The sequence below is a fragment of the Lycorma delicatula genome, chromosome 3, assembly GCF_047948215.1.
Source record: "Lycorma delicatula isolate Av1 chromosome 3, ASM4794821v1, whole genome shotgun sequence".
Taxonomy (NCBI): Eukaryota; Metazoa; Arthropoda; class Insecta; order Hemiptera; family Fulgoridae; genus Lycorma; species Lycorma delicatula.
The window spans coordinates 72559433-72586728 of record NC_134457.1 but is presented as its reverse complement, the minus strand read 5'-3'; the positions used below and the strand labels follow the sequence as shown (position 1 = coordinate 72586728).

At 30.1% G+C, this 27296-nt stretch overlaps 1 protein-coding gene across 1 annotated transcript in view; it reads right to left on the bottom strand.

Moving 5' to 3' along the window:
- Positions 1-27296, bottom strand: part of LOC142321684 (zinc-regulated GTPase metalloprotein activator 1-like) — a 443413-nt gene that overhangs the window by 101618 nt on the left and 314499 nt on the right. Inside the window, exon 6 of the mRNA XM_075359968.1 lies at positions 14543-14601. Within this exon, the coding sequence (XP_075216083.1) occupies positions 14543-14601 (59 nt within the window). The remainder of the gene's footprint in view (positions 1-14542; positions 14602-27296) is intronic.

Sequence of the window (27296 nt, the reverse complement as noted above, 5' to 3'; positions counted from 1 at the left end):
TATATATATATATATATATAGTGTGTGTGTATACAGTGTGTGTGTGTGTGTGTGTGTGTGTGTGTGTGCCTCCACTACGATTTTTTTTTAAAAATAACAATACACTGACTACAAGATAATTCTATTGATAATCATACATCATTATATTTCATTTTTGTGGACAATTATTGAATAATTATGTTTCAACGAAAAGATTCTCTAAAACCAAAAAAAATCATGAAGTCAAGCACTCGAAGATGTTCTTTATCCTGGCATGCAATCGTCATTCTACTTTTATCTGTATAGCCACCACACAGCTGCTTAGATTTTTTTTTTAAATCAAAAAACACTGGCAAAAGAAAAAATTAAAATTATTTAAACGAAATTATACCATTAAATGTATATGAATCTCAGAACATTATAAAACACCTGTCCCGAAACTGATAATAATGCAAACCTACCGTACGTATATTAGACGGACGGTAATTGTAAAAATGAAATTTGTTAACTGTGATCAAAAACAATTAAAATTTAATAACACAGTTTGCGAATTTATTTTTTAAGTTATATTTCGGATTATTTGTTGCTGAAATTCAAAAAAGTATTGGTATCTCCGAAAAGATCTAGAAAAATTCAAAGAAACTAAGAATGTGAATAAAATATAAAAATTATAATCTCATTAATTTTGTAAGATTTAACACGATTTCTTTCTAAACTTTACTTTACTGTTAAATCTCAATCTTAACAGTCAAACTTACATCTAACAGAAGCAGGAGTTCCTTAGGGTGGTATGCCAGAACCAATTTTGAACGCCTTATTTACTTTTGACCTCCCACAGATTGATTATACTTAATAACTTCGCTTAGTAACTTTCACCTACGACACCGCTATCCTTCCGATACAATTTCTTGCAAATGCATCTTATCTTAATAATACCATTCAAATTTCATTTCACACCGGGAGGAAAAATGGTTTACGAACACAAAACAAGTACGCATATAACAGACACACCACCTCACGGTAATTGTCTGCAAATGACGTTTAATAATGTACAAATTCTGAAAAAAGAAACCACCAAGTAGCTTGGATAACTTTCAATACTATCCAACCCAAACTTGAAAGAAATCTAATTCGAAATAAGCGCAAAATACACAAAGAAAATTTTAAACAATTCAAAAGATCGGAACTCGGAAGAAAATCTAAAATTAACTTTCAGCAACGAACTTACAATAAATAAAACTGACATCTAACCAATTTTGATATATGGCATTCAATTACGGAGTAAATGAAGCAATTCGAATATCGAAATCGTACAGCATTTTAATTTGCAAGTCCTTCGAACAATGACAGTAGTACCGTAAAAACAAACATATTCATACAGATCAATATATTCCCTCAGTCAAAGAATTTCAAAATTAAACGCTACTATAAAAAATAACATAGTAAGAAAATAAAAATGATAGCATCTAGTGGGCTTATTTTAATAACTTAGATGTTAAAAACAAATATTTCTTCTACATAGTAAACAAACCACTTGTTCATTAAAATTGCAGAAACAATGTATTAATTTAATAATTTGGTAATATTTTGAGGATACTAACTGGAAGTTACCTCTCCAAGACATAATTTAAATAATACGTAAATCTGCTTATTTTTCTGTTAGTAGATCATAGATGTGTACATGAAATAAAGTATAAGATTAAAATGCATTAAATTATTTTTTCAACAATTATATAATCTGTTAAATCACTGAATTAAAATTTACAAGGGACTAAAAGTTAATTTACTCCATATGCAGATTTAAATTCTGTAACTGGTGGTAAATTTTGATTTAGCATTTGGTTGGAATCGAAGAACACAATTACTATTCGATAGTTAATTTTTTTTTTGTAATAATAAACGAGTTGATATACACAAACAAGAACAAAATTTGATGATAAAATAATGGCACTATTCCTTTTCGGAGAAAAATGGGAGATCTTATAATTCTTCCCTATCAACCGGTTAACATTTGAAAATAAAACCTGAAAATAAAACTTGAAAATATTGACATCACTAGAGTTGTTCCTCGATCAGGTAAGCCTACAAGTAGTTGAATTCTAGAAAAAAGCGACTTGTTGCGGCAACATTAAAAAAAATGCTCAAACGTCGGTGGGAAAGGCTTTTTTTCTTTTTTTTGAGGATTTTGAGGTCAAAGTGGACCTCTTTAGTCAACTCTGGTTCGTCTTTTCTTTTTTCTTCTTGATTGCTTCCCAATACTTCTTCATTCTGTCAGACCTTGCTTTTTTGAGTTCTTCGGAACAAACCCTCGTTGTTGTTTTCTCTTCCTTAATTTTAAATCTGGAGTTTGCTTCTTTTAGTACTTTTCCACTGTCAGTTTGTTTCGTAAATCTCCTATTGTGATTTCTAGTTCTTGCATATCTTGTTTAATTTCGGTGATCCAGGTCGGTGTTTTGGACATTTTCCAGTATTTCTCGACCAGTTTCCCGTGAGCCTGTTCGGTTCTGTTCTTATTATGTGTCCAAAGAAGGAGATTATTTTCTTTCTAAAGTAGTCTAGAGCCGGTTCTATGTCTTTATGTACCTCTTGGTTTGGTATGAGTCTCCATACTCCCCATCTGCAAGTCGTCTTTTATTTACCCATGTTCTTAGAATTCTTCTTTCTATTCTTTGCATCTCTGTTGAGTAGGAAATGTTGGATCTTAGTTTGAAGAGTGTTCGCCTCCGTATGATATTATAGGTCAGATTACAGTTTTGTAATGTTTTTGTGTTTGGTATCTAATGAGATGCATCTTTTGTTATATATTGTTTTGGGGGTTTTGTTCATAACTGAGCTTTTGTTTTCTTTCTTTCCAGTTTAGTTTTTCTTTGAGGTCATGTGTGATATTACTAGAAATTGTATTGCATTAGAAATACCCAGAACAAGTTTATGAAAGATTCTGTAGAAATTGAGATTTAAATGTTAAAATGCCAAGATTATTTCATAAAGATGGTCTATGAAGTGGGATATTTTATTTATTGGTCTGATGAAAATCCTTGCGTAATTATAAAAGAAAACTTTATGTACCTAAAATTCATTTTGGTGAGGAATCGAAAAAGGAACATCGGGACCTTATTTCTTCAACAGGAGAGTAATAGGTGGTTTTGACATATAAATTACCGAGCTATTTAACAACCAGGTATTTGAATCGGTCGTCGCTGTATTTGTCAGCAAGAGGACACCTCCTTGCTATGCTCTTCATGTTAGAAACTACCTCGATCAAATTTTTCATGAGTGGATAATATACCGTGGTGGAAATGACTACCAAGTTCATGTGTTATGACGCTGCAGGATTTTTGTTTTGGAGAATCTCCAAGAGGTGGTATTTTTTTAAATTCCAAACAGCCTGAACCGCGCCTCAAGTTATCGAAAACTCAATTGATTTTATAAGCAGGAACAAAATTTTATTGTTAATAATATATATTTTTGTGGTTAAACGCTTGTGGTCATGAACGCATAACAGCAGAAGGATATTGAACAATTAAGGACTTTGAACAATTTTTTATGTATTAAGCGTTTAATAATAATTTTTCTTAAACCTTTTTATTACTAATAACTACGGAAACTGACATTCAGCCACCAGGTACACCATTAAATCAAAACTTTTAAATTATTCTAACTTTTTATGTTTATTATTTTCCTTTATTCTATTCAAGCTACGGTGAACAGTTAAATTTCTTTGCAATCACGTGCGACTTATTTAATAAAAAGTAAATAAAAAAAGATTTAAAAAAATAAAAGTACGATAATAAATTGTAATACAAATATGACATCTAACGTAATAGTGCTTTTATAAAAGGAACGTACTTAGTTACAGTAGATGCTTCTTTCGGTATACATAATATTATTTCGATGAAACCAAAAGAAAAGGATTTGAAAAAAAATAAGATATAAAAATGTTTTATAACGTATAATAATGGGTTTTGATGAAACAATGTTTTCGGTATAATTATAAGCCAAGCAAGAGATCCAAAGAAGGGTAAGGAAAGGAATAAAGGTTTTGCGTAACGGAGAACGGGGGGAGAGGTTTATTCCATAACGAGTTTAAACAGAGAGACGTTGTCGTCATAGTCTTGTTCTCTTTGTTTCTGCTGAGTTGCTGTGTTCCAGCCGAACAAATGATATGGTAACCGAGTTTAGGAAGAGCGGTCGCTGTAATCCAGTTACCCGGGGATGTAGATTGACGTAACGCGATCCAGAGTCAGTCCCTGATTCAATTTGTAAACGCGCATGCGCCGCCCATCCAGCTACACGTTATAAAACAATTACATCTAATTCCATCACGAGCAGTTACGAGTATACGTCCCCGTCCCGTTGTTGAATTCAACGCTAAACAATATCGCTGTTTTTAACCTAATCTTATCCCATTATAATATATCCACTCTCCCGCAACGAGCAAAAAAACACCTCCTACAGCTTACAAATATTTCCATGAAGAAATATTCAGATAAAAAAAAACCGCTCCATAATGTACATAGCCCTTTCCTATATACACTACTTTTATAAAAATTTATTAAAGCGTTAAATTTTAAAAAGCGTGCTCGATAAATAACCTTCAGAAAAAAACAAAATTAGTGAAAAATTATGAACTCGAATGAAAATGAACACTAACAAAAATTAATGTTTCTATTATTTAATTAATCACATTCGAAATGTCTAAAAATTATACGGACACAAATGTTTAAATTGCGTACATACATAATTATTTTTGTTTTAAAATATAAAAACCAATCAAGAGATCCAAAGAAGGGATAAGAAAAAGAATAAAGATTTCTATGTATATTTGTATTATATAAACCTTTAATCCGTTTGTTATATTAGCCCATAAATCCAGCTTCGCCAAGGCTAGAACGCACTTCACAATTTTTTTTTCTTTTTAATAATGAAATTTAACTACAATACAAATTAAAATTCAATAATCAGATCTTGCTAAATTTCACACCCATCGCAGACAGTTGACAGTGCCTTTAATTAAACCTGAAAAGTAAAGATGATCATTTTAATGCTATTAAAAATTATAGTCTTACTCGTTTTGAACCAGAGGTTAGGTGGTACGCTTTATTTGTTTGTGCCCTTGTAACTCCAGAAATTCTATAAATAAAATAAACATTAAACGATTCATCTCAATCATCCGAGTATTAGCAAATCAGTCTGAAAAAAAATATTTTTTGAATTTAAAAAAAAAACAAAATTCAAATGAAGTATCAAAAAGTATTTGAAAAAAGAAAGTATTTGTTGAATGTAAACTCGTAGATTCAACTGTTGTCTACTTTTAATTTTTTCTTTAAATGCGTCTTAACGCATGCATCATAATCAATCGTAATAAAAAACTAATCAAAATAATTTTTTTTTACAATTAATTGTAACTTTCTGACTGGCTACAAGTCAATTAAAGTTATCAATAACTATTCTATTTTAAACAGATATCAGTTCATTTTTAAAATTATTTTAATTAGTTTTGTTTTAATACAACTCACGATAACGCGTGTGTACCAAAATGTGTTTTTAAGTACTTTAATTTTATATAATGTATAATTTTAAAAAAACATTCTGCTTCATACGTTTTATAAAAAAAAAATACGTGTAATTTAATGTATATGGTATACTGTTATTTCGTAATACTAAATTGCAAACCAAATTGTGGTAATAGTTAAAATATATATATATATCTGCCATCCATAAATAATACTTAAGCGTGGTCAGATTATCTAATACATAATGATACACAGAAAAGAATTAATAATTATTAATAGGTAGCTCATAATGAATTTCAATTGTTTCATTAGAAAGTTTTTTAAATGTTTTTAGAGAAACAGTTTGAAATATTAGAAGAAGAAAAAGAAGAAATAAATATTAAAAATTTAAAAAAACACGACTACAAAAAAAAAACATTGCTGACAAACATTACTCTTAATCTGCGATTACTAAAATAGAATAATTAAAGAGCGTGCAGGTGACAATTTTATAGAATTAGAAAAGACAATTTTTTATTTGCAAGTAGCAAATAAAATATGGTAATATGAACGGTTCAAACAGCTGATTGTGAAGAAGGCCGCACCATATATTGACGCTAAATCGGTATTGAAAATTGCCTTCAACCGTTTCATGAGGATTTACTTCTCCCTATGTATATTCATTGCGTAGGTTTTTGACGCCATCTCGAGTGAAATTTGCCTCGTCGGTAAACAGAACATACTTAAGAGTTGTTCATTTGTACTCCATCAGTTGCAGAACTCCAAGCGAAGCGGATCGTTTGCTAGGTGTAGATATTGGAATTGTTTACGATAACTGTTTTATCCTGTTAACGATAAAACTTGTTTTGTTTAAATGTCCACCAAACCATCGAAAACGAAACTCAGATCCGTTTAGAAGGACGTTGTGTTCTGACACCTGGACTGCGCTGAACTACATCGATAATAATTTCATCAGTAATAGTGTCGTATTGAACAGATCGTTCCTAGCTAGTACGAACTCTAAGTAGTGAACCTGTTCGCGAAGATTCGAAAAGTCGCGCTAACTGTTTTGGGATCTAGAATCCTGCGATTTGGAAAACGATTTCATATTCGACTGCAGCAGCTGTAGTACACACAACGAAAATGAATACGATATCAGTGTATTCCTCTGTTGTAAATAAGTACGCGATAAATGAGTAGCATTACTTCACTGGCAAACCGATCACGTTTAAACAAAAATTCACAAAAATCATTTGCTAATGGTGTCACACAGTTCACAGTACCCAACATACTTATGTACTTTACAGAATGATTTAAAAACTATTGCACATTGTTCATCAGCTTTGGTTATTTTATTGGCAACACTGAAATAATAATCTTTCAAATACGCGTAATTTATTGTATTTCATTAAAAAAAAATTATTGTGTAAATAATTATTATTTATTTATTATAATTTTAAACTTGTTTAATTTCCAATTTTTTAACGGTAAATTTTGTTTTTTTCAAATTTTTCACCTCACCAAAAAAGAAGTTGTTTCTTTTTACATTAAATAAGTACATTTCTGAGAAATGTAGTAATGTACTGTTTCTAAACAAAATTCAAATATTTCTAACTTTTCTTTGTATTATTCTACTGATCTTACACCAATTTGTTCATAATTAAACTCTCTACAGGTTTTGTTTAGAATTTTTACGAGCTTAATAATCATTTAACAAAGTTATCGTATGTCAAACATAAAAAACAGGGTCTTTTTACCCCAATTTATTGGTTTTCACCCCAGATTTCTAAACAACAACAGCAGATAAGGTTCTGGGACCAATTTTATTAGATTTTCAGGTTAAAACCATAAGAAATCTTTAATTCTGCCCCTTAATTAACGTTCTAAAAATATGAGCACGACCTCATTTCACCGGGGTAGCTGAAATCCGAGCGAAATATTTCACTAGCCATAATTCGCAAACGAAGCATTTTAAAACAGATGTTTGTATGAACTTTTCGTTTATTTTTTCACGAATACAATAGGTTATGAAAGTCCCGGGAGAAATTCGTGATAAAATCTGTATAATACATACGTAAGAGATTTAGATTTATAGCAAGATTTCATTCATTTTTTTAATAGTGTTGCGATTGTACATTTCGATTACATCTTCTTAACAACAATTAAATGGCGATACGCGAATAATTTACATATAGCCTGAACAACAAAGTTTATAATTATCTACTGTTAATGAAATTATATACATAATTTCTTTGAATTACAACAATCACTTTCTAATTCCGTTGAATGAAAAGTTATTAGACTGCTGAATGTTGTGATTTTTTTCGGAAAACTAATACCTTTTAAGCGTTTTTTTAAATCGATTTTATTTCGTTTTTTTGTTAACTTATTTTAAACTTTATAGTAATACTTTAATTTTTTTAAAAATGGAAATTCAAAAAAACCGCCTTCCTAATAAAAAAACGTTTTTAAGTACAAAACAAAACAGTACACAAGGTGAGAAACCTCTATTTTTTTTATAAAAAAAGGGGAACAGAGAAACGATGTAAATGAGCCCCTTTAGGCCGAATCAAAGTGGATACAATTTGAGAGCAATTAGCTTTATTACAGATAGATATAATAATACTTATGGTAAACGATTAAAGAAGTATGTTCCTGCATTACTTAATTCTTTACCGAATCACCTCAATAATGTAAAAATGAGAAAAAATGATTTAAAAAACTTCTCATTGAGTGGGCATTAACTATAACGTAATAGGTACTAACAGGATTCATGTTGGATTTATACTGGCAGTCCAGACAATTATAACATGATTATAGTTATTATTTTAATGTTAATAATTATTATAAATCAATAAATAATGTATTGTTGAATGGTTAAAGCTTAGTTATTTATTTTCTTTATGTAATTGTTGCAACAAGATATTAATTGTGTAATTAGTTGTAATTAAGTATAGTTTTGTTTCTTGAATATAGTTTTAGTTACTAAATCTAATACATAACAAATATTAAAGAAATTATTTGTTCATTAGTTTTTAAATATATAGTTTAATTTTGTTAAATTAATTTTTATAATTGTACTACTATTATAACTATTGTAACTATTATAACTATTAGAAAAACTAATAATATCTTTAGTTGTTACATAAAATTGGTTATTGCGTTAACCATTTAATAATTTAATAATAATTCTTTAGTATCTTTAGTATCTGTCGACAGACTTAGGTCTGACGGATGATCATGTAAGTTTTAAATTGTAAATAAATAAATCAATTAATGATTCTTTCTGGAATACGGGAATTCGTATACCTTCGGTATTCCTGCTAAATTTTATTAAAGTTCTGCATGAAAAAATTAATATTAAAATAATATTAAGCTTCAGGAGGAAACGGAAATAATTTGGGAACCGGTTCTATAGTTTGAAATAAAGAAAAAATTCATACAAACATATATCTAAATCCTAGCGAAAAATTTCGCCCGGATTTTAGTACTCCCGGTGAAATGAGGTCATACTGAGATTTTTAACGGCGTTTAAAGGAGTAAAGTTGATAGTTTCTTATGTGTTCTGACCTGAAAATCGAATAAAAGAAGTCCCAGAACTGTATCTCACATACTTTTCACATCCATTGTAAAGCAGAAAAATTCGGTGATAAAAAACACGTTTTTTAAGGATTAAACTATAATTTTATTAACTGATTTATAAATGTATAAATTTTAGTATCAAAACTTGAGAGAATTTAATTCTGTGAAAATTGAAGTAATAAAGTATATGAAAAACAAACAAAAATTAACTTTTATTATTAACTATCAGGTGCCCGCGGCTTCGCACGCGCACTATGATTGTTGTAGCAATTGTCGAGTTTATAAATCGATAACAATACTAGTAAAATATTTCTTATTTGATTTATGAATATCCAAAGAATGAAGTAATAGATTCATCATTCGTGTCCTCGATAAGTAAAATCAATATGTGATAAATTGAAATATTTTTAAGCATGCAGTAGCACGATTCATATAAATAGATAGATAAATGAAACCTTTATTTCTGTAGAATAATGAAAATAGTGTTTTATATACATTTTTACACCAGCGCCTCATTATAAACTACATTTTTGGTTCTTCCGTTACCACGACAAAAAACTCACTGCCGTTGCTTACTCCAGAACTGCCACTTACAATTACCCATGAGAATAGCAAGCAGCTCGTAAATTTTCACCAGTAGTACGTAAAGTTTGACTTTGTGACTTATTGATGGTTATTGCGAAACATATATTAACTGGAAACTGGGGTCTTTTAAATCGAGACGGAGAATTATTATGTATGATTGTAATTCTAGGGATAAACACAGTTTCTCCTTTTTCGCATCTTTTAAAATATTCGATGATATGTTTTTTTAGAGACTTAACTTGTTGATGTAACTGTTGAACCAATTTTTGTAACGGTCGACTATAATAAGAGGATTTTGTTAATTTTTAGAGTCAAAAGTGCCATATTTGGGCAGTAATATTTCTGTTCGTTTATAAATAAAAATCATTCGATGTCTGTTTGTTATTGTTTTTAAATGTAATATCCCCCTCCTAATTAAAGTACATACTTTATTTGTTTTTTTAAATTAATTATGCACAAATTCCTTTTATCTAATTCATTCAACTAGAACCCATTGTACTGATTATTCGATATCTGAATTACGTAAGTCGGAGGATAATTCATAATCAGGTTTTCCTGCTGCCGAGTTGCTGACTAACCCAATAAACAGTCTTTATTGGTTTGTGTTTGTACGTGAACGCTTCTATGTACGTATATATATGTGTGTGTGGGTGTGTGTGTATGTGTAAGCCAGTAATATCTCTACAGGGAGACGGTTTTGAGTGGATAACAAACACGGTAGTCACACATGTTCTACCAATCTCATACATACCGGATCCGCTGCGATCTGTGCTGCTTCTATGGATTTGCTATAACCTCATAACTTGTCTACAGTAAATATTCTTAAGTTCAGCTTTTTCTTATTGAGATTTTTGTAAGATTCTTTTTATTTCTTCCCGATTATTTCTATTATGAATATCTGTAGTACGAAAAATATGTTTACTCGTTTTTCTTTAATTTTTATGTAATTACTGATTATTTTTCTTTCAATGTATGATAATTGCTTGGGAAAATAGGTAGTTTAATCTAGCGAAATAATTTTAAATTACTTTAGTAAGTTTTATTTTTCAACTTTAACAGAATGCTGTGTTTATCAGTCTTTCATTCTGTATGTATGTTTGATAATATAACATCAAAACTGCTTGATATACATTCAAATATACAGTATCAGATTTATCTTCTCAATCTTGCATTCACGATACAAGAAATATTTCCGGTTCTGAGTGTCACTATCAGTAAAGATAAATTTTCTCTCATTTTTCTTTCACAAAAATTTTGTTTCCTTTCACATTTAATATAATTTATAAAAATTTATTTCAAAGAAGTTTTCTCTGGTGGGATTTTTAACAGATTATAAAAAAAGGAGGATGAGGTTCCTAATCGACCCGTATGTTTTTCTTTCTTTTTTTAAATAAAGTTTTACTTTATACGTAATCGACCGATTCCGAAGATTCCTTCTTTATTTTGAAAAGAAAATTCCCGTAAATATGGTACCATTAGGTTTTCCAAATAACTTAAACTGAAAATTTTAAATATAAATTAATATTATTTTAACGTAATAATATTCGTACCCTGATGTGATTTTGATATTCTAAACATTTTCGGGCGAAAATTTAAGAAAAGTAATAAGAAAACTTACGCTAAAAAAAATAATATATACTTTTGCATTCCAAATAGTCTAAGCTCACGCTCGATAACGGATACAATTTTTTGAATTTCTTCATTTACTTTTATTAAAATGAATAAGTTTTCTCTCCTTTCAGATTTTTACAAACAGTTTTTATCCATACGAGCAACTTTCATTTTGTATACTTATTTGGATTGAGAATAAAAATAAAAACAAATTATAAAAAAGGAAAAACTGATTATTTTAATATAAACTGAACAAAAAATATAATTTAAAAAAATATTTTTGACCTTTTTTAAAAGTTCGATAGTTTGAAGTTGTGCCAAATTAAGTCTCATTACGTTTTTTGTTATTTATTCATGCCTAGACTGCTGAAGTAGAATAGTAAAAAGATGGTATTATATTTATATTTAACCAATTACCAGTATTTATTTTATTTAAGCAGTATTTCAATTTAAGTCCTCTTAACCAGATGGACTTTGATGATTTTTACAAAAAGCTAACACTCATTTATAGAAATGATTAATTTTGTAACTAATGTAAAATGCCAACGGTGTCTGAGATTCAAACCCACTCTTCAGACGAATTTTATGGAGTAAATCTATAAGATTTATCAATACGGCTTAATTAGAAGACTTCTTAAAGAAAAATTGTACATACTCTAAAGAAGACTCAACGATTTTTCACTTTATTCTATCATTGGTAAATAGTATACAGCAGCATAATTTCAAATAACAAAAACATGCGCATTTATAGAGCTAATATTCTCTAATACACAAAGTAAAATATACATTTAAAGGTGAAAAATTCAAGAAAATTATCTGAAAGAGTTAAAGTGAAGAAATAATGCATATATTTCCACACTTCAGAGCCTCAACTAATTCTCAGTAGCAATTTCCTTTTTTACTTCTCTACATTGTTTATTTTTCTCATGAAACAGTAAAAAGTACACGTATTCTCGCACGGCAGACTCTTAGTTCACATTCGGTAGGAGCCTCTCTACGTCTTTTATTATGCGTTCCTTTTCTTCTTTTTATGAATGCGTAACTTTTTTGCCCTTGTATTTTTTGCGAACACTTTTTTTCAAATATAATCAGCAATTTTTATAAGCGTAATAATTTCAATTAATAATAATTAAATAAACAGTGTAAAAAATAAACTTATACAAAACAATATAAAAATGTATAACACATTAAAAACTTTACTAAAATCTAAAAAATAATACATGATCTTTTAGTAATTCTTTAGACTCCGTCAGAGCTAAATTAAGGTGTAGATAGTTGATGATTGTTTTTAATTTGACTTCGAAATCTGAAGTAAAATTTTAAGGATGAATCGATATAGTACTATTTTTATTTAATTCTACACCTGTTTTAAGTCAATTTTTCAAATTTTTTATTAAGCTCTTTTTTCTTATACAATTTTAATTTCTTAGAAGGATCATTTTTAGGCGAATATTTGGATTTTATCTTTATATCTGTATTTAAAACGTTAAAAGTGTATACATTATTAAGGAAATATCGTGCAAACAGTTTGTTTTAAATATCTATTATGAAATATTTATATGACAAATATCTTACGCATAATTAAATGCTTTCTTTTAAAGTAACCGTTTGATAAGGCTATTCAAAATTTAATGAAAAAGATAAGCTAATTTCATTCATAATGCGTTAAATATGATTTGGTCATCTTAGTAAAAGAAAATAATTGTTTTTATGATTAAAAAAAAATTATGGATGAAGAATTATAATTTGAATTGAAAATAATTTAACCGGTAATCTGCAGAAGAGATATGAAAATGTGAACTCAAAACATTATTATTATTTTAGTATTTACGAACAATCTTTAAAGAAAACATCACATTTATTATCGATTTAACAATAAATTTAATATTTTTTGGTGTATCACATTGCATTAAAGTTGTACTTCATGTATTTGTATTTTGAACTACATCATTAAAATTGTTTTGCTATTTTTTTTTCCAATTGTAATGCAGTTACACAAATTACAATTTAAATGCATTTTTCTGTTTTAATTATTTATGTCTACAAATTAAACAAAATATAAGAAAATAATATAAATTTACACTGTTTTTTCAATAATTCAGTAAGAAATAAAAATAATACTATAAAACCATAATTCCAAGAAAAAAGATCAAATAAATAAACAGTGAAAAAATTCATCACAATTTTAATTTTATTCGGACAATTAAAATACGCACCTAACCAATAAAAAGTACTTAAATTCTTACCCACTAAAGATTTAACTCGCTCCAAGCTGTTCAAATTACTAAAAATTCTTAAAACTAAATATTTGTTTTATAACTACTTAAACAACCGAGAAAACATTGTTAGTTTACATGAACTATTTATTTTTCTTATAAAGGTGCCACTAAATTTTTTAATAAAAACCTTTTGTCTCATTTACCAGCATGGGATACTATTTGTTTAGAAAAATAAACCCTAAACAGTGTTGTTTTTATGGCAGTTAATTAATTTATACTCGTATTACAGATTAATAATGTAACACTTTTGATTTATTTATCAGGATGATGTATGTGGAAACAATTTTTAAAAATTATCAAGTTAACGACCCACTTCCAAATTACGTGTAAAATATTCTACCAGGTCTTTTCGAAGTCAATGATACAGACCCTTTCTCAGCAATATTACCGGCAACACTATAGTTAATTACACTCATCATAAAAGGGTAAGAATGTAGTAGGGTAGTTTTTTTTTCAAAATTAGCGTATTTATTAATGTTATACTGCTCGAGCGCTTTGAGATCTTGTTTATGATAATGCGTGTAAAAATTTTTACATTTATTTTCTTTACGTGAACGTTTTGTTTCTACGAGATTATTTACAAAGGTTAATTCTGTAGTAGTACTCCTTTTATATGTTTCTAGAATCTGTGAGTAATTCTACTATTTATTGAAGTCATACACTTTGATTTTTAAACAAAGGTTTAAGTATGCAGGTACTGCTTCGTTTCTGTGATCGTTAGTTTGTGTTCTCTGATTGTCTGTTTGGTCTTATCCAGCAACAACAAAATTTTATATATATCGGTTTGTATTAATAAATGTATCTACTTATGCATAGAGAGTCTCAGCTTGATATCACGATACGAAGTTAGCCTACTGCCCAAAGTAAAAACCGGCTTATGACATCACCTATCTCTAAAAATTCTGAATAACAATACTACAATATTTTTGCTCAGAAAAAAATTAACATCAGCTTATCGTTATTCATGATTTCATATATTAAGAAATAATAGGATATATTATCATTGAAACTCACCTGACAGCATAATTAAGGGATGGTCCTTCGCTAATATTTTCACCTTGTTCCTTCAGTTGCTGAAAAAAATTAATACTTTCAGAAATACAGCAACATTTATAAAATATCACAACATTCATAGAATACAATTTATGTCCACAGAAACACAGACACGGATTTATATATACACGTGTACATATATATATATATATATATATATATATATATATATATATATATCATTATATATATATATATATATATATCATTCAATATTTTTTAAGTAAACAAATACGACTCAATTAAATGAATAAAAGCTTAATAAAAATTAAAAATTTTTACCATGTAAATAAAATTCTAAACAAGACAAAAATATACAGAGATTAATCGAAGTTTTTTATGTAATAAAAACGTTTCAATCAGAAAATATTTCAATTTTTTTACTAACATTTAAAAAAATATCAAATCACAACTTAATTACAAATAATAAAGAATTTCCGCATAAAAAAAATAATAAGGCTCAATTAAAAAGTCATAATAACAAGTCCGTAGTGTAAAAAAAGCAGTAGTAATTTTCCATTTTAAATATCTTTTTCGGTAAAAAAAAGTACCTGTAAATACAACTCCAGTATTTTTAAAACAGTGCCGTCGATTATTGTTGAAAAGGGCTCTTATTTTTAAACAAAATCAATGATAGATGTAAATTAAAAAAAAAAAAGAAGAAATAGCATTATGGATGCTGGTACGATAAGTTCCACGAATACAGTAAATTAAAAAAACTATATTTAAATAAAATAGTCTTTTTTATTTTTAAACTCACTAATATTACATAATAAAATTATATAATAAATATAATTAACCTTAAAAAATTATCAGAATCTTTTTAAGTTTATCGGACCCGCTATGAAAATATCGAAATTTGTTACTGACATCGCAAAAAGAAACTTTTCTAAAACAGGAAATACATTTAATATCGAACTTATTTTCTACTATATCTAAAGATTCAAATTCTCAACATAACCTCCAATTTGACAGAGAAAAAGTGGGATATAGGCCCGAAATAATAAGGGAAGTCCGAGTTGAATCTTTGTAATAAAGCCCACAGGGCTGGTCTAGTGGTTAACTCGTCATCGCAAATCAGCTGATTTCGAAATCGAGAGTTCTAAGGTTCAAATCCTAATAAAGACAGTTAGTTACCTTTATACGGATTTGAATACTAGATCGTGGATTTCGGTTTTCTTTGGTGGTTGGGTTTCAATTATCCACACTTCTCAGAAGTGGTCGACCTGAGATTGCACAGGACTAAACTTCATTTACGTTCATACATATCATTCTCATTCATCCTCTGAAGTAATACCTTACAGTAGTTCCGGAGGCTAAACAGAAACAGAATCTCTGTAATAAAAGTAAGACTCAAAACCTCATCTCTAAAATTTTTATTTATTATTGTTTTTTTAGCGAAATTAAATCAAAAATTATAATTACATCGATAAATTTTATCAAGGAGATATGCATAAAAACTTAATACGCACGATTCTTTAAACACAAAAAACCTTCAAACACCAACATAAGAAAAAAGTACATTTAAAAAGATTGTCTAATTATTTTGTATTGAAATTTTTTTTGTTGGAGGAGCATTAATACTGTATAAATGAGCACTATAAATTTATCACTATCATTTTTAATTTAATATATTTTTTAAATTTATTAATGTTACTTTTAATTTCAAATTTAACTGTTTTTTTTTTTTTTTTTTTTTTGTATCAAATGTTTAAACCGAGTTATTCCCTACTATTTGTAAATTATCGTAACAGAAAGAACAATAAATAAAAATAAATAAGTATAGGAAATCCGTAAAGAGTTGATTGACACAATCAAAAAATTGCCAATGATGAAAAATATTTTGTGGTAAGGAAATAAATTAATCGATAGAAAACTTCATATATCTAAGGATTAAAAATAATAAAATAATATAGTTCTTAAAAAAGTATCAGAGTACATTTAGTCCACGAGTACGCTTCTTTAGATTGAAAAAGCCGTTATGCATCAAAGATGTAGCCAAAAAGTGCAGGAAGTTTTATATAATCGAAGAAAATACGAGCAATATTAATTTATGTTGAGATTTTTTTATAGAATTATAAAACTAACCTATATGTTCAATCTTTAGGATGTAGTTAGTAGACAACTAATATTTACAAAACAAAAAAAAATGTTAAAAAAAAAGTTTTTTCGTGAATCAGAAAGCATTAAGCTCAAACACGTCTTAAAAGGCGACATTTACACATATTTCAAGCCAAAAAAAAAGACTTTTTTTCTAAGATTAAAGGTTACTTATTTAGCAATCTGATACAATGAATCAGCAATCTGATTTGTGTGTTAGGAATCTCAACCTTTCGCTACATCGTAGTAAGTTAATGAATATTGTACCATAACCGAAATATTTGTAATGAGAAGTCACTTTCCAAAATGGTATAGCAATTTAAAACACTGAAAAACTCCCCATACCAAGCTTATTAGGAAAAGTTCAAAGAATAAAATGGTATTCTTTATTCGGAAAAATATATTGCTGTACGTTGGCATACCAAGCGCATACCAAAACGTAAATGATATTCCTCCCTTCAAAATATGTTCACCACAGAAACTGAATAATAATTAATCATTACTTTCAGAGAAATTAATGATTATTTTAATTCAGACGCTTTACATAAGACACAAGCGTAAAACGCCTGATATGAATAGTGTAAGCAATAAGATTAATTTTTCCGACTGACAAAGATACATTGCGAGTTATATATAAGACTTATTCCAATCAAGAAAGGATACGCTACAAAATTAATTACCACTCAAATCATAAAAATGCAAAAATTATAAATTAATAAAAAAATATGAACGTTAGAAAATTTCAGCGATATTTTCGATCGAGATATGTAAATTTTTAAAGCGCTCAAAAAATGTGGTACATTTTACTGCTTAACATTTTACAAAATTTGGTACATTTTACTGTTTAATCGATTAATTAATCAGTAGGTCTATTCTAGGTGTGTTCTACTTAAGGAGTAAATTAAGATTAAAATATTGTTGATATACATTAGATCTAAACAACGAAGGTAAACATATCTGCGTAGAAAAACATATACAGACATTTAAAGTGAGACACAGGAAGAGTGAAACTGGATGAGCTAGAAATGTTCATACTAATATGAAATCATCATATTCAAATGTAAATACACTGAGAAATAAACACAAGGTAACAAGTACAGTAAATGTACTACACGCGCGCACGCACATACACATACACACACACACACACACACACACACACACACACACACACATACACAGAAACGCACCAACATTCCACAGCACAATAATTCATTGTAACGATCACTACAAAGAGTAATATACAATTTGCAATATTGAGTCACAATCTAATGATGCGTTTGCAGTCCAAACAACCATCCTTTGTATCGTACAATGGAGATAATCCACAGCGCTATTTCATTCTCGCCACCCCCCTCAAAGCACATGCCAACCTAGCGCTAACACTCACTCACCAATAGAGCTTTGTCTTCAATAGTAATAAAACATACGGCACCAACTCCCATTATATCTACGAACACTACTTTCAATAAACAAATGAATTCCAGTCAAAAGCCTCGTTAGTTATTATTATAATACATAGCCAAGTACTTTAGTACATTTTACATATTACTCGTATAAATAAATTCTTTTTTTAAATAATTATTATTACACTTGATTATGTTTTTGTCCATGACTGTCGGTGATGAAAATTATTTAAAACATTAAAACGATAAAATGAACCAAATTTAATTAAATATACGTCATAAAGTTTTCAGTCACTCTAAACCATCTTAGTAATTTTGCTGCTGATCTCACTGGCATCAGTGATATTATTAAATATTCTATTTTGTAAGACAAGGCGACGACGTAGAATATGGCCGAAAAATGTAATGGATTTGAAATATATCTTACTTAGTATATTGTTGAGTTTATATAGCTCATAATCTACCAGTGAGTAAAGGAATAGTCCTTTTTTTGACGTATGGTATGATTAGATATAAAGATTATAGCGAACGTTAGTAGATTTATGAGTTTCACTACGATATATTTAGCAAATGATGACGCTATGTAAACTGAAAATCTTTTAAACAAATTTCCTTAAAACTGCGTTCAGTTTGTCCTATATACACGTAGAACAATGTTATGTCGGAGCAGTTCAGTATATAAAACCCGGAGGAATTGCATTTATTTGATAATAAATGTAAAGGTAATTTTATTTTTCAGTTCAACCTAAAGGTTTGGGGTTACAAAATACATTTGAATAAAGAAACTTAAAAAACGGGGAGATATAATTTTATTAGTGATTAAGTAATTTGTAGTACTGGTTTGTAACAATTATAATTACAAACGGCATAACCCGAATACTTTCACGTAATTCCACCTCGTTAAGGATAGTCGAAGTTACTCTTTTAGCAATCTTTTAACAGTCCTATTTAATTTCTGGATGAAAACCAATATTTCTTGCAGCATATATTAAAAATGATCAACATAACTTCGTTCGATCGTCCGATGTTTTTAATAAGTTGGCGGTTTCTAAAAATAAAACGTTACAAAATTTTGCAGTACTGAAATGTTTAATAACAGGTAGTTTATTAACCCTTACCTCTTCAAGTTTTAAAAACGGGTTTTTCTTACTAGTATGATTCATTTAACGAAAAAACTTTACTAATTTTGAAGTAGGTTCACAAAGGTTAAAACAATTCAAATTACAAGATTAAAACGATAAAAAGTAATTAAAATTCCTATTTGTATAGATGCACCATTGCTGGTCTAATTCCCTGATAGGAATTTTTTTTTACACGATAATGTCTCATAAAGGAAAATATCATACAACAATAGAAAGTCGACGGCAAAAACATTAAAAATTAAACAAATTAATTCCAAGATTTTGTAATGTACAGAACTCAAATTTTTGGCAATGCGAGCTCATAGGAGTGGGGATTTATGAACCCTCTTTTTTATTAATATATTCACTATTTTTACATATTTCTACAGCATTTTTCTATCTTGGAAATATTTTATACACCGGCTGACTACACAACTTTAAAAACATATAAAAATTTATTTAGATAACTTACAGATTAGGTTGAGGTCTCATTTCATATCAAAACACATCAAATTTTGCCTCACGTAGTTCATCAGTACCGAATTCGGCCACCAGCGCTGTCGCCAGTATTCTTAAAAATGGATGCAATTACTGGTGCGAAACGTACTCGCTGTGTTTTTTTTTTTTTGTTTCACGATTTTGTAGTCAACAACTGCAGTTCAACAGTATTTTCGTAGAGAGTACAGTAGGGAGCCTCCTAGAAGGCATACAATTTACTTTTGGCACCAGACCTTTGTTGAGACAGGTTGTTCTGTTAAACATACAATATCACCAAGACGCCCACGCGCCCCTGAAGCTGCTGTGGAACAACTCAGCGAAAATTTTGCACGTAGTCCGAAAAAATCAACTCGACGTGCGTCATGTGAGACTGGCATTCCACAAACGACTGTTTGGCGCGTATTATATAAACGATGGAACTTGAGCCACACAAACTAACCGTGGTTCAACACATTACATAAGACGACAAAATTGCTCGGCTATAGTTTTATATGGAATCTATGGAAGAATTACCGGACAACGATCATTTTTAGACAAAGTAATTTTTAATAATGAATCAACGTTCCACATCAGCGGCAAGGTGAACACCCATAACTGCCGAATATGGTGTAGCGAAAACCCTCGTGAAACTTTGCAACACATTCGTTATAGCCCTAAGATCAATGGTTTTTGTACCCTAAGCAAATAAAGACTGTTCGGCCCTTTTTTCTTCCAGGAGGCAATCGTAAACGGTATCATTTATCTGGGCATGTTTCAAAATTTTCTAATTCCTCAAACCAATTATGACCAAGATGGACGCCATTACTATCAGCAAGACGGAGTACTACCTCATTACCGCCTAGAGGTCCGAGATTTTCTTGATACTAGATTGGTCTCGTGAAGATCCAATTGCTTAGCCACCTCGCTCACCGCATGTGCCCCCCGCTAGATTATTTCTTGTGGGGTTTCTTTAAACATCCGGTTTATATACTTTCTTTTTTTTCTGTTTTGCTTCTGGAACCACCGTAAGGTATTACTTCAGAGGATGAATGAGGATGGTATGAATGTAAATGAAGTGAGACTTGTTCACTCTCGGGTGGGTAGACTATTCCCTTGATATGTAGTTAATTGAAACCCAACCACCAAAGAATACCGGTATCTACAGTTTTATGTACAACCTTTGCCTGCTAATCTTGTTGAGCTAAGACTTCGAATTAACGCCGGAGCTGCAGAGATAACGCCCGACTTGCTGGCTACATTCTGGAATGAAATCGACTTCAGGTGTTAAGCATGTACAAATCTTCGCATTACAAATCGAAGCCATATCGAAACAAAGTTTATTTTGGGTGACAAATTTGATGTGTTTTTCTATAAAACGAGACCACAACCGAATCTGTAAGTTACCTCAATAAATTTCTATATGCTCTAAAATTTGTGAAGTTCTTTTTCAATCACCCGGTACCGGTGTTTTTTAGATAATAAAAAAGAGACATGTTAAATTTATTTTTAAATGTATATGAAACTCCCGTAGAATCAATTCCCTTTCAATCACTAACTACAAGACAAAATTGAACGATTGTAAGTAAACAATCCCAGAGATAAAAACAGAGTATGGGTCAAAGAAGCCAAATACACAGGCGCACGCGAGAATATATACAGAATTTTGTAACATACATTTTAGTACTTTGAACCCAGGGAACCTGAATAAAAAAGTGATATAAAAAAATACCGAGGAGGGATCAATTTTTTCTAGACCGACAGCAATACTTTTTCTTTTATTCCAATATTATTAAAGCAGGGAAAGTAATAAAATGAATTGAAAAAAGACTTTTTTTACGTCAGTAGTTCGACTGGTTGGATGCGCTTCCCCATCACTATTTATTCTGTGAAAATTCTTTTTGTGCTCAACAAACCTCTATAATCCAACATCCTCAATTACCTTTTTCATATATCTCAATATTAGTTTACATTTTGGTATCCATGACGTATCTCGTAAAATCTGTAAAATATATTTCAAGAATCTACTGCAGTACGTATAATAGTAATTATTATCTTAAGAACAATTTTTTACGTAGAAAACACTTAAAAAAATTACATTTCCAAAATCTGAAACATTTCTACATCCTAAATCTATATTTTTATAACGGAAGAATGTTATTCTGCATAAAAGTTATGCCGGCTGGTGCCATTCTGCCTTTGAAATATTTTAAATGTCATTACATTTTTATGAGAAAAGGCCAATTTAGGACCACGCAAATATCATTTCTTTTTAGCTTCTTTTCTCTTTCATTAGTTTCTCAATTTTCCGGCACGCTTTGTTTTTGCTCATCTGTCCATTTTCTTCCTGCCCTTTAATCCGCAACACGAACTTTTATGTTGGAAATTATTAAGTTATCTCTATCACAAGAGTCTTCCTTCAAGCCTAGCCTTTGGAGGTCCTTTTCCATATGTTTCAACTAATTCTATTTGTTTATTTAATCTATTTGGGTCCATCCTGATCACATGCTCCAAGAAATTTAACCTTCTTTTCCTTGCTGTTTCTAGGTCTTCTTGATTTTGTTAGATCTCAGTCTGTATCCTTCCTGTGTAACCGTTGGACATGGAATAATATATTACAATAATAATAATCAATAATTATATATATATATATATATATATATACACACACACACACACAAACATACAAACACACAAATTCGAAAGTTTGTGGCGGTTCTGTCCGTTTGCAACAGAATCACGAGAGAACCAACTGACCGACTGCTTTCAAATTTTCACAATGCATTCATATAATTCCAGAGAAGGTTTTAAGCCATAGATTGAGGCCCTAGCCCCCTTGCGGGTAAAATTGTGAATTTTTCATTGTGATAATAACTTAATATCGTTTTTTATTTCGTTTTTCGACGTAAAAATAATAGACTACTCATTTTATAACATATCCGCTTTTCATCTCTCTATCTTGACCCCCTTCCCGAGATGTAGGACATTCTAGGGTAATTGAAAGAGGAATCAAAAGTAATAAGTTCGTCTTCCGCAGGAACTTCAATGTCAAGAACGAGGGAAACGTTGGGGAAAGAGAAATTTTCAGGTTTTGTTATTTATCGGTATTATCCTCAACCATGAGGATAAAGAACCCAGTGGGGGTCCAGCTAGATGGGGAGGGCGAGCGAAGAGAACCCTGACCGGCTTGTAGTATGTATGTATATGTATATGTATATGTGTATATATATATATATATATATATATATATATAAAATAGAATAGGAGTTTTAAAATTTTATTAAATGTAGTAATAAAATCGCTCTAGTCACAAATAATCAAACGTTTATTTTTTAATAGATTTAAATGTAACGAAGACTATTGTTAAACAAAATGTTTCTGTAATTAAGGAAATTAAACTTGAACCAGATTACTCCCAAAACTACCGATTAAATAAATATTATTATCCGAAGAGCTTCAATTAAATCAAATTAGGTGCGCATATTGCATTAAGAGTAAGGATATTAACATCCAATCATTTTCTGCGAAAAAAAAATGTTATTATGCATTTTTAAACATGGTAAACATGACAAGAATTACGAAAGAGCTTATGTGAAGCTGTGAACTGTACGCTAGTACAGTTGCACATAAAATGGTATAACTTGTGCAAATTATAATGTATTACCTTCATTGAGTTCTGGTGGTCCATTTTATTTTCAAACGGATATTCAAAAGTTAAAGTAAGATGACGATTAAATACACTAAATAATGGAATCGGAAATTATAGCAGAAACAAATTATTTTTAAATGTTAGAATACATAAAACTATTTTAATCAAAGAGAGTAACGCCACCCACTTGGTAAGAAGTATAAAAATTTCCGAGGTTACTGTCATCAGAACCATCATCGTAATCACGACTGTTACTTTCAGTATCTTCTTGAAAAGAAATAATAAATTATTCCATAGTATTGTCAATAATGCGTTCTTGTCGCATATATTCTTTTCTTTTTCTGTTTAGCCTTCGGAATCACCGTAAGGTATGACTTCAAAGGATGAATGGGAATGATATATGAATGTAAATGAAGTGCAGTCTTGTACAGTCTCAGGTCGACCGTTCCTGAGACATATGGTTAATTGAAACCCAACCACCAAAGAACACCAGTATCCACGATCTAGTACTCAAATCCGTACGACGCATATATTTATCTTCTGTTTTCTTAATTTTATCACAATAAACCTCCCAATTTTTTTCATTCATGTCGGCGACTTTATTTTCACATATAGACCAAGACACAGAGAAATAAAAACCTGCTTTTATGTTAAAAAAAAATCACAGGAAACCAATTGTACCACAGTAGGTAAGATGGCTGGTAAATCAACATGTATATGTTTCCAACTCCTAATATTTTTGTTGTTATTATTTAAACAAAATAAGACAAAAAATCTTCTTTTTTCTTTGCTTCTAAATTGAAAAGTAATGGAGCATTTATAGTATTTCAATAAGAGAAATAATATCTTTAAAATGAGCCCTTGAACGACTTGACTGGTCCATTTTTTTACCAGAAAAACTAAAAAAAAAATCTAAAAAGTCCTTAAAAGGCGTTTTTTCATAACTTCGTAGCTTGGTCAATTTTGAAGCTGTAGCAATAGCTGTTTTCAAATTGTAGTCAATGATATAAATATTACGTGTGCAAAATCTGGATTCTATCGAATAAATAATTTTTGCACAATTCTATTTTGAATTTTGTACACATTATTATGTACTTACCTTGCATAGTGTGCATTTTCTCCAGAAATGGTCCGATTGACATTTTTTAAAAGATTTGAAAACAAGATAAAATTTACTACAAATTGTCAATTTACCTAAGTCGTTAAAATGCGTCGAAATAGTGAAATATGCATCTAAACATGAGCATATTCGTTCTAGCGGCTGAAAGTAGTCGAGTGATAGCGGCGAAGTTGAATATATATAGTAACAGAAGCGCGCGGCATGCATTTTATCTATCATTACAATGCATTATCTAAGCAGCTATCAAAACGATTCTAATAATCTTTTTTTTCATTTTGGGCTAACTCGACCCGCGAAATCTGAATATATAGTCGGCTTAGATGGAAAACAATACTTAAAGTACCTATTACACGCTTGGTTTGGAATAAATATCTATTCAGCCCATTTTAAGTAATTTTCCGCTTTCATTTGACCTTTGCAATCGTCACTTTTTGAAGTTGCTTGCCAAGTTAGTAAGGAATTTGGTATAAACCTCATTTCTCCTCCGGTGTGCACTGTAAGGCTGCTGCCTTTAAAAATAGGAACTTTTACTCACCTTTTCAGTCACATGAATCACTACGATTTGTTTGTAGTGCGAGAAGATAATATTTATAACTTGTCGAGGTACACTGTCGGCCTATTTCAGGTATAAATTTTTTTACGGAAGTCAGATATTGAATACGCTTAAACCGTCATGTCTCACGTAAGAAATTCCTGTTATTTTCGGTTTTTCCTCCACCTAAAGCCCAATATTCTTTCATTATTTTTCTCCAACTCGTCTCTTTTTCTGAATAACCAATGACATATTTAAGAGCTAACATTTTTTTTTTCACCGTCGGCAGTTGTTTATGAACCTAATTAAATTATTTTACAGTTCGTTTTACCACATATTTGTCCAAGTCATCTAGTCCCGTCGCAGGCTTTTCACGGGGTTTGTATTTTATTGGTGTAAAGAAGCAAGTCTCCGCCGAATTTTCGGCTAATTTTTCTAGCAGCCACTTTTCCTTTTTTATCACTCTTTGGACCTTCCTTTTCCTATTTAGTCTCCGGAAATTACAGTCATGTATCACTTCAGAGGATGATACGTTTGAGTGTAAGTGAAAGTGTAGTCTTGTACAGTCTCTGGTCGACCATTTTAGAGATGTGTGGTTAATTGAAACCCAACCACCAAAGAACACCCGTATTCACGACCTAGTATTCAAATCCGTATAAAAATAACTGCATTTACTAGAACTTGAACGCTGAAACTCTCAACTTTCAAATCAGCTGACTTACGCGTTCACGACAAGACCAACCAGGTGGGTTCACTCTGAACCTAGGATCGCGACACCCCACACGCAGCTGCTGTTTTTCTTCACATTTTTTTAATGTGAATTAGGTATTTATCTTCCTTTTCCGACTTCGAAAATCGATCACGAATGCAAGACGACTAGTTAATTGAATTATACTCAAGCATTCAATAACGTAGTCTTGTGAGTAATTATTTATTTTTACATTGGCCTGGCTGTTTTTGAAATCTACGAGTACCTTGCATACAATATAACAAAACTGTTTCTTGATATGATTTTGACTCATTCCCTGAGTTATAATATTTGGATTGTCCGTGTTCATTTTTACGATAAATAAAATCACAATAGATTATACACTATAGTTAAATATATCAGACAATTATAATATTAGCTAATCTATTATTTAGCGTTAGTCTGCTCACATAATTATATTTGTTGAGAATAACATTTTTATAAATTTAAGAATATATTCATAAAATTTCTTTTTATGGCAAAATATTTAATCATTTTTAAAGTATAAACAACAAAATTAGAAAATATTTAAAAGTAATCCATAATACCGTCTAGTAACATAAAATAGTAAGTTGTATTTAGATGAAAGGAGTTTGCTTCTGTGCGTGAAACTAAATTAAATGTTTTCAGTCTGCATAACAGGCACCGTAGTAGCTGTCGTAGTCCTAGCTTCAAGATTATTGCGGCACATATATGAATATACATGCGTAAGTTTTTTTTTTTTGTAAAGATGAATTAATTGGACCCTAAAACGTAAAGATTTCCAAAAAATCCTTTGCCCCATTTTTAAACATAATCACCATACTTTTCCTCTTTAATGGTTATTCTAGCTATATTCGCCGGGAAAGTAATAAATATATATATGCATACTATTATATAAAGAGGAAGAGGGTTTTTGTTTGTTCGGGAAAACAAAAAAAAAAACAACTCGATCAATAGCAACCAAATTTTATCCATATTTCTTGGCATAACTGAGAAAGTTTTTTGATATATTTCATCTCAAAGAACCAACCGATCGATCGCTTTAAAATTTTCAGGATACATTTGTATTATACAATGAAAGGTTTTAAGCCACAGACCCAGGCCCTAGCTCCCTTGAAGGTTAAATATATTAATTATTTCTTCACCCCCAAGTAGGGTGAAGTTGTAAATTAAAAATATTCATTAAGGAAAAATAGATTAATCCTTTTATTTCATTATTATATTTCTGCCTCCAAGGCTAAAAATTAAGTTATGAATTTTTCATCGTCAAAGGTGTGTGTACTTCAGTTACCATAACTATTATTACTATTCTGTCCTTTGTAATTTAGTTTATTTTTCAAGTTTCTATAAAGCCCGAATGCTTTAATTTTTATTTATCAATATTATTCTCAATCATGAGGATAACGAACAATGCGGGAGTCCAGGGGGCGGGGCTATCTGGGTAGGCGGGAATGGTTACCGAAGTGACCTCAGCGGATGTTCAAAGCGCCGTCCCTCTACAACACGGGAATTGCGAGCGAAGCAAGCTCTGCGGTCCTTGGGAAGAACCCGGGGAACCCCTAAGTAAGCTCCAGAGTTCAACT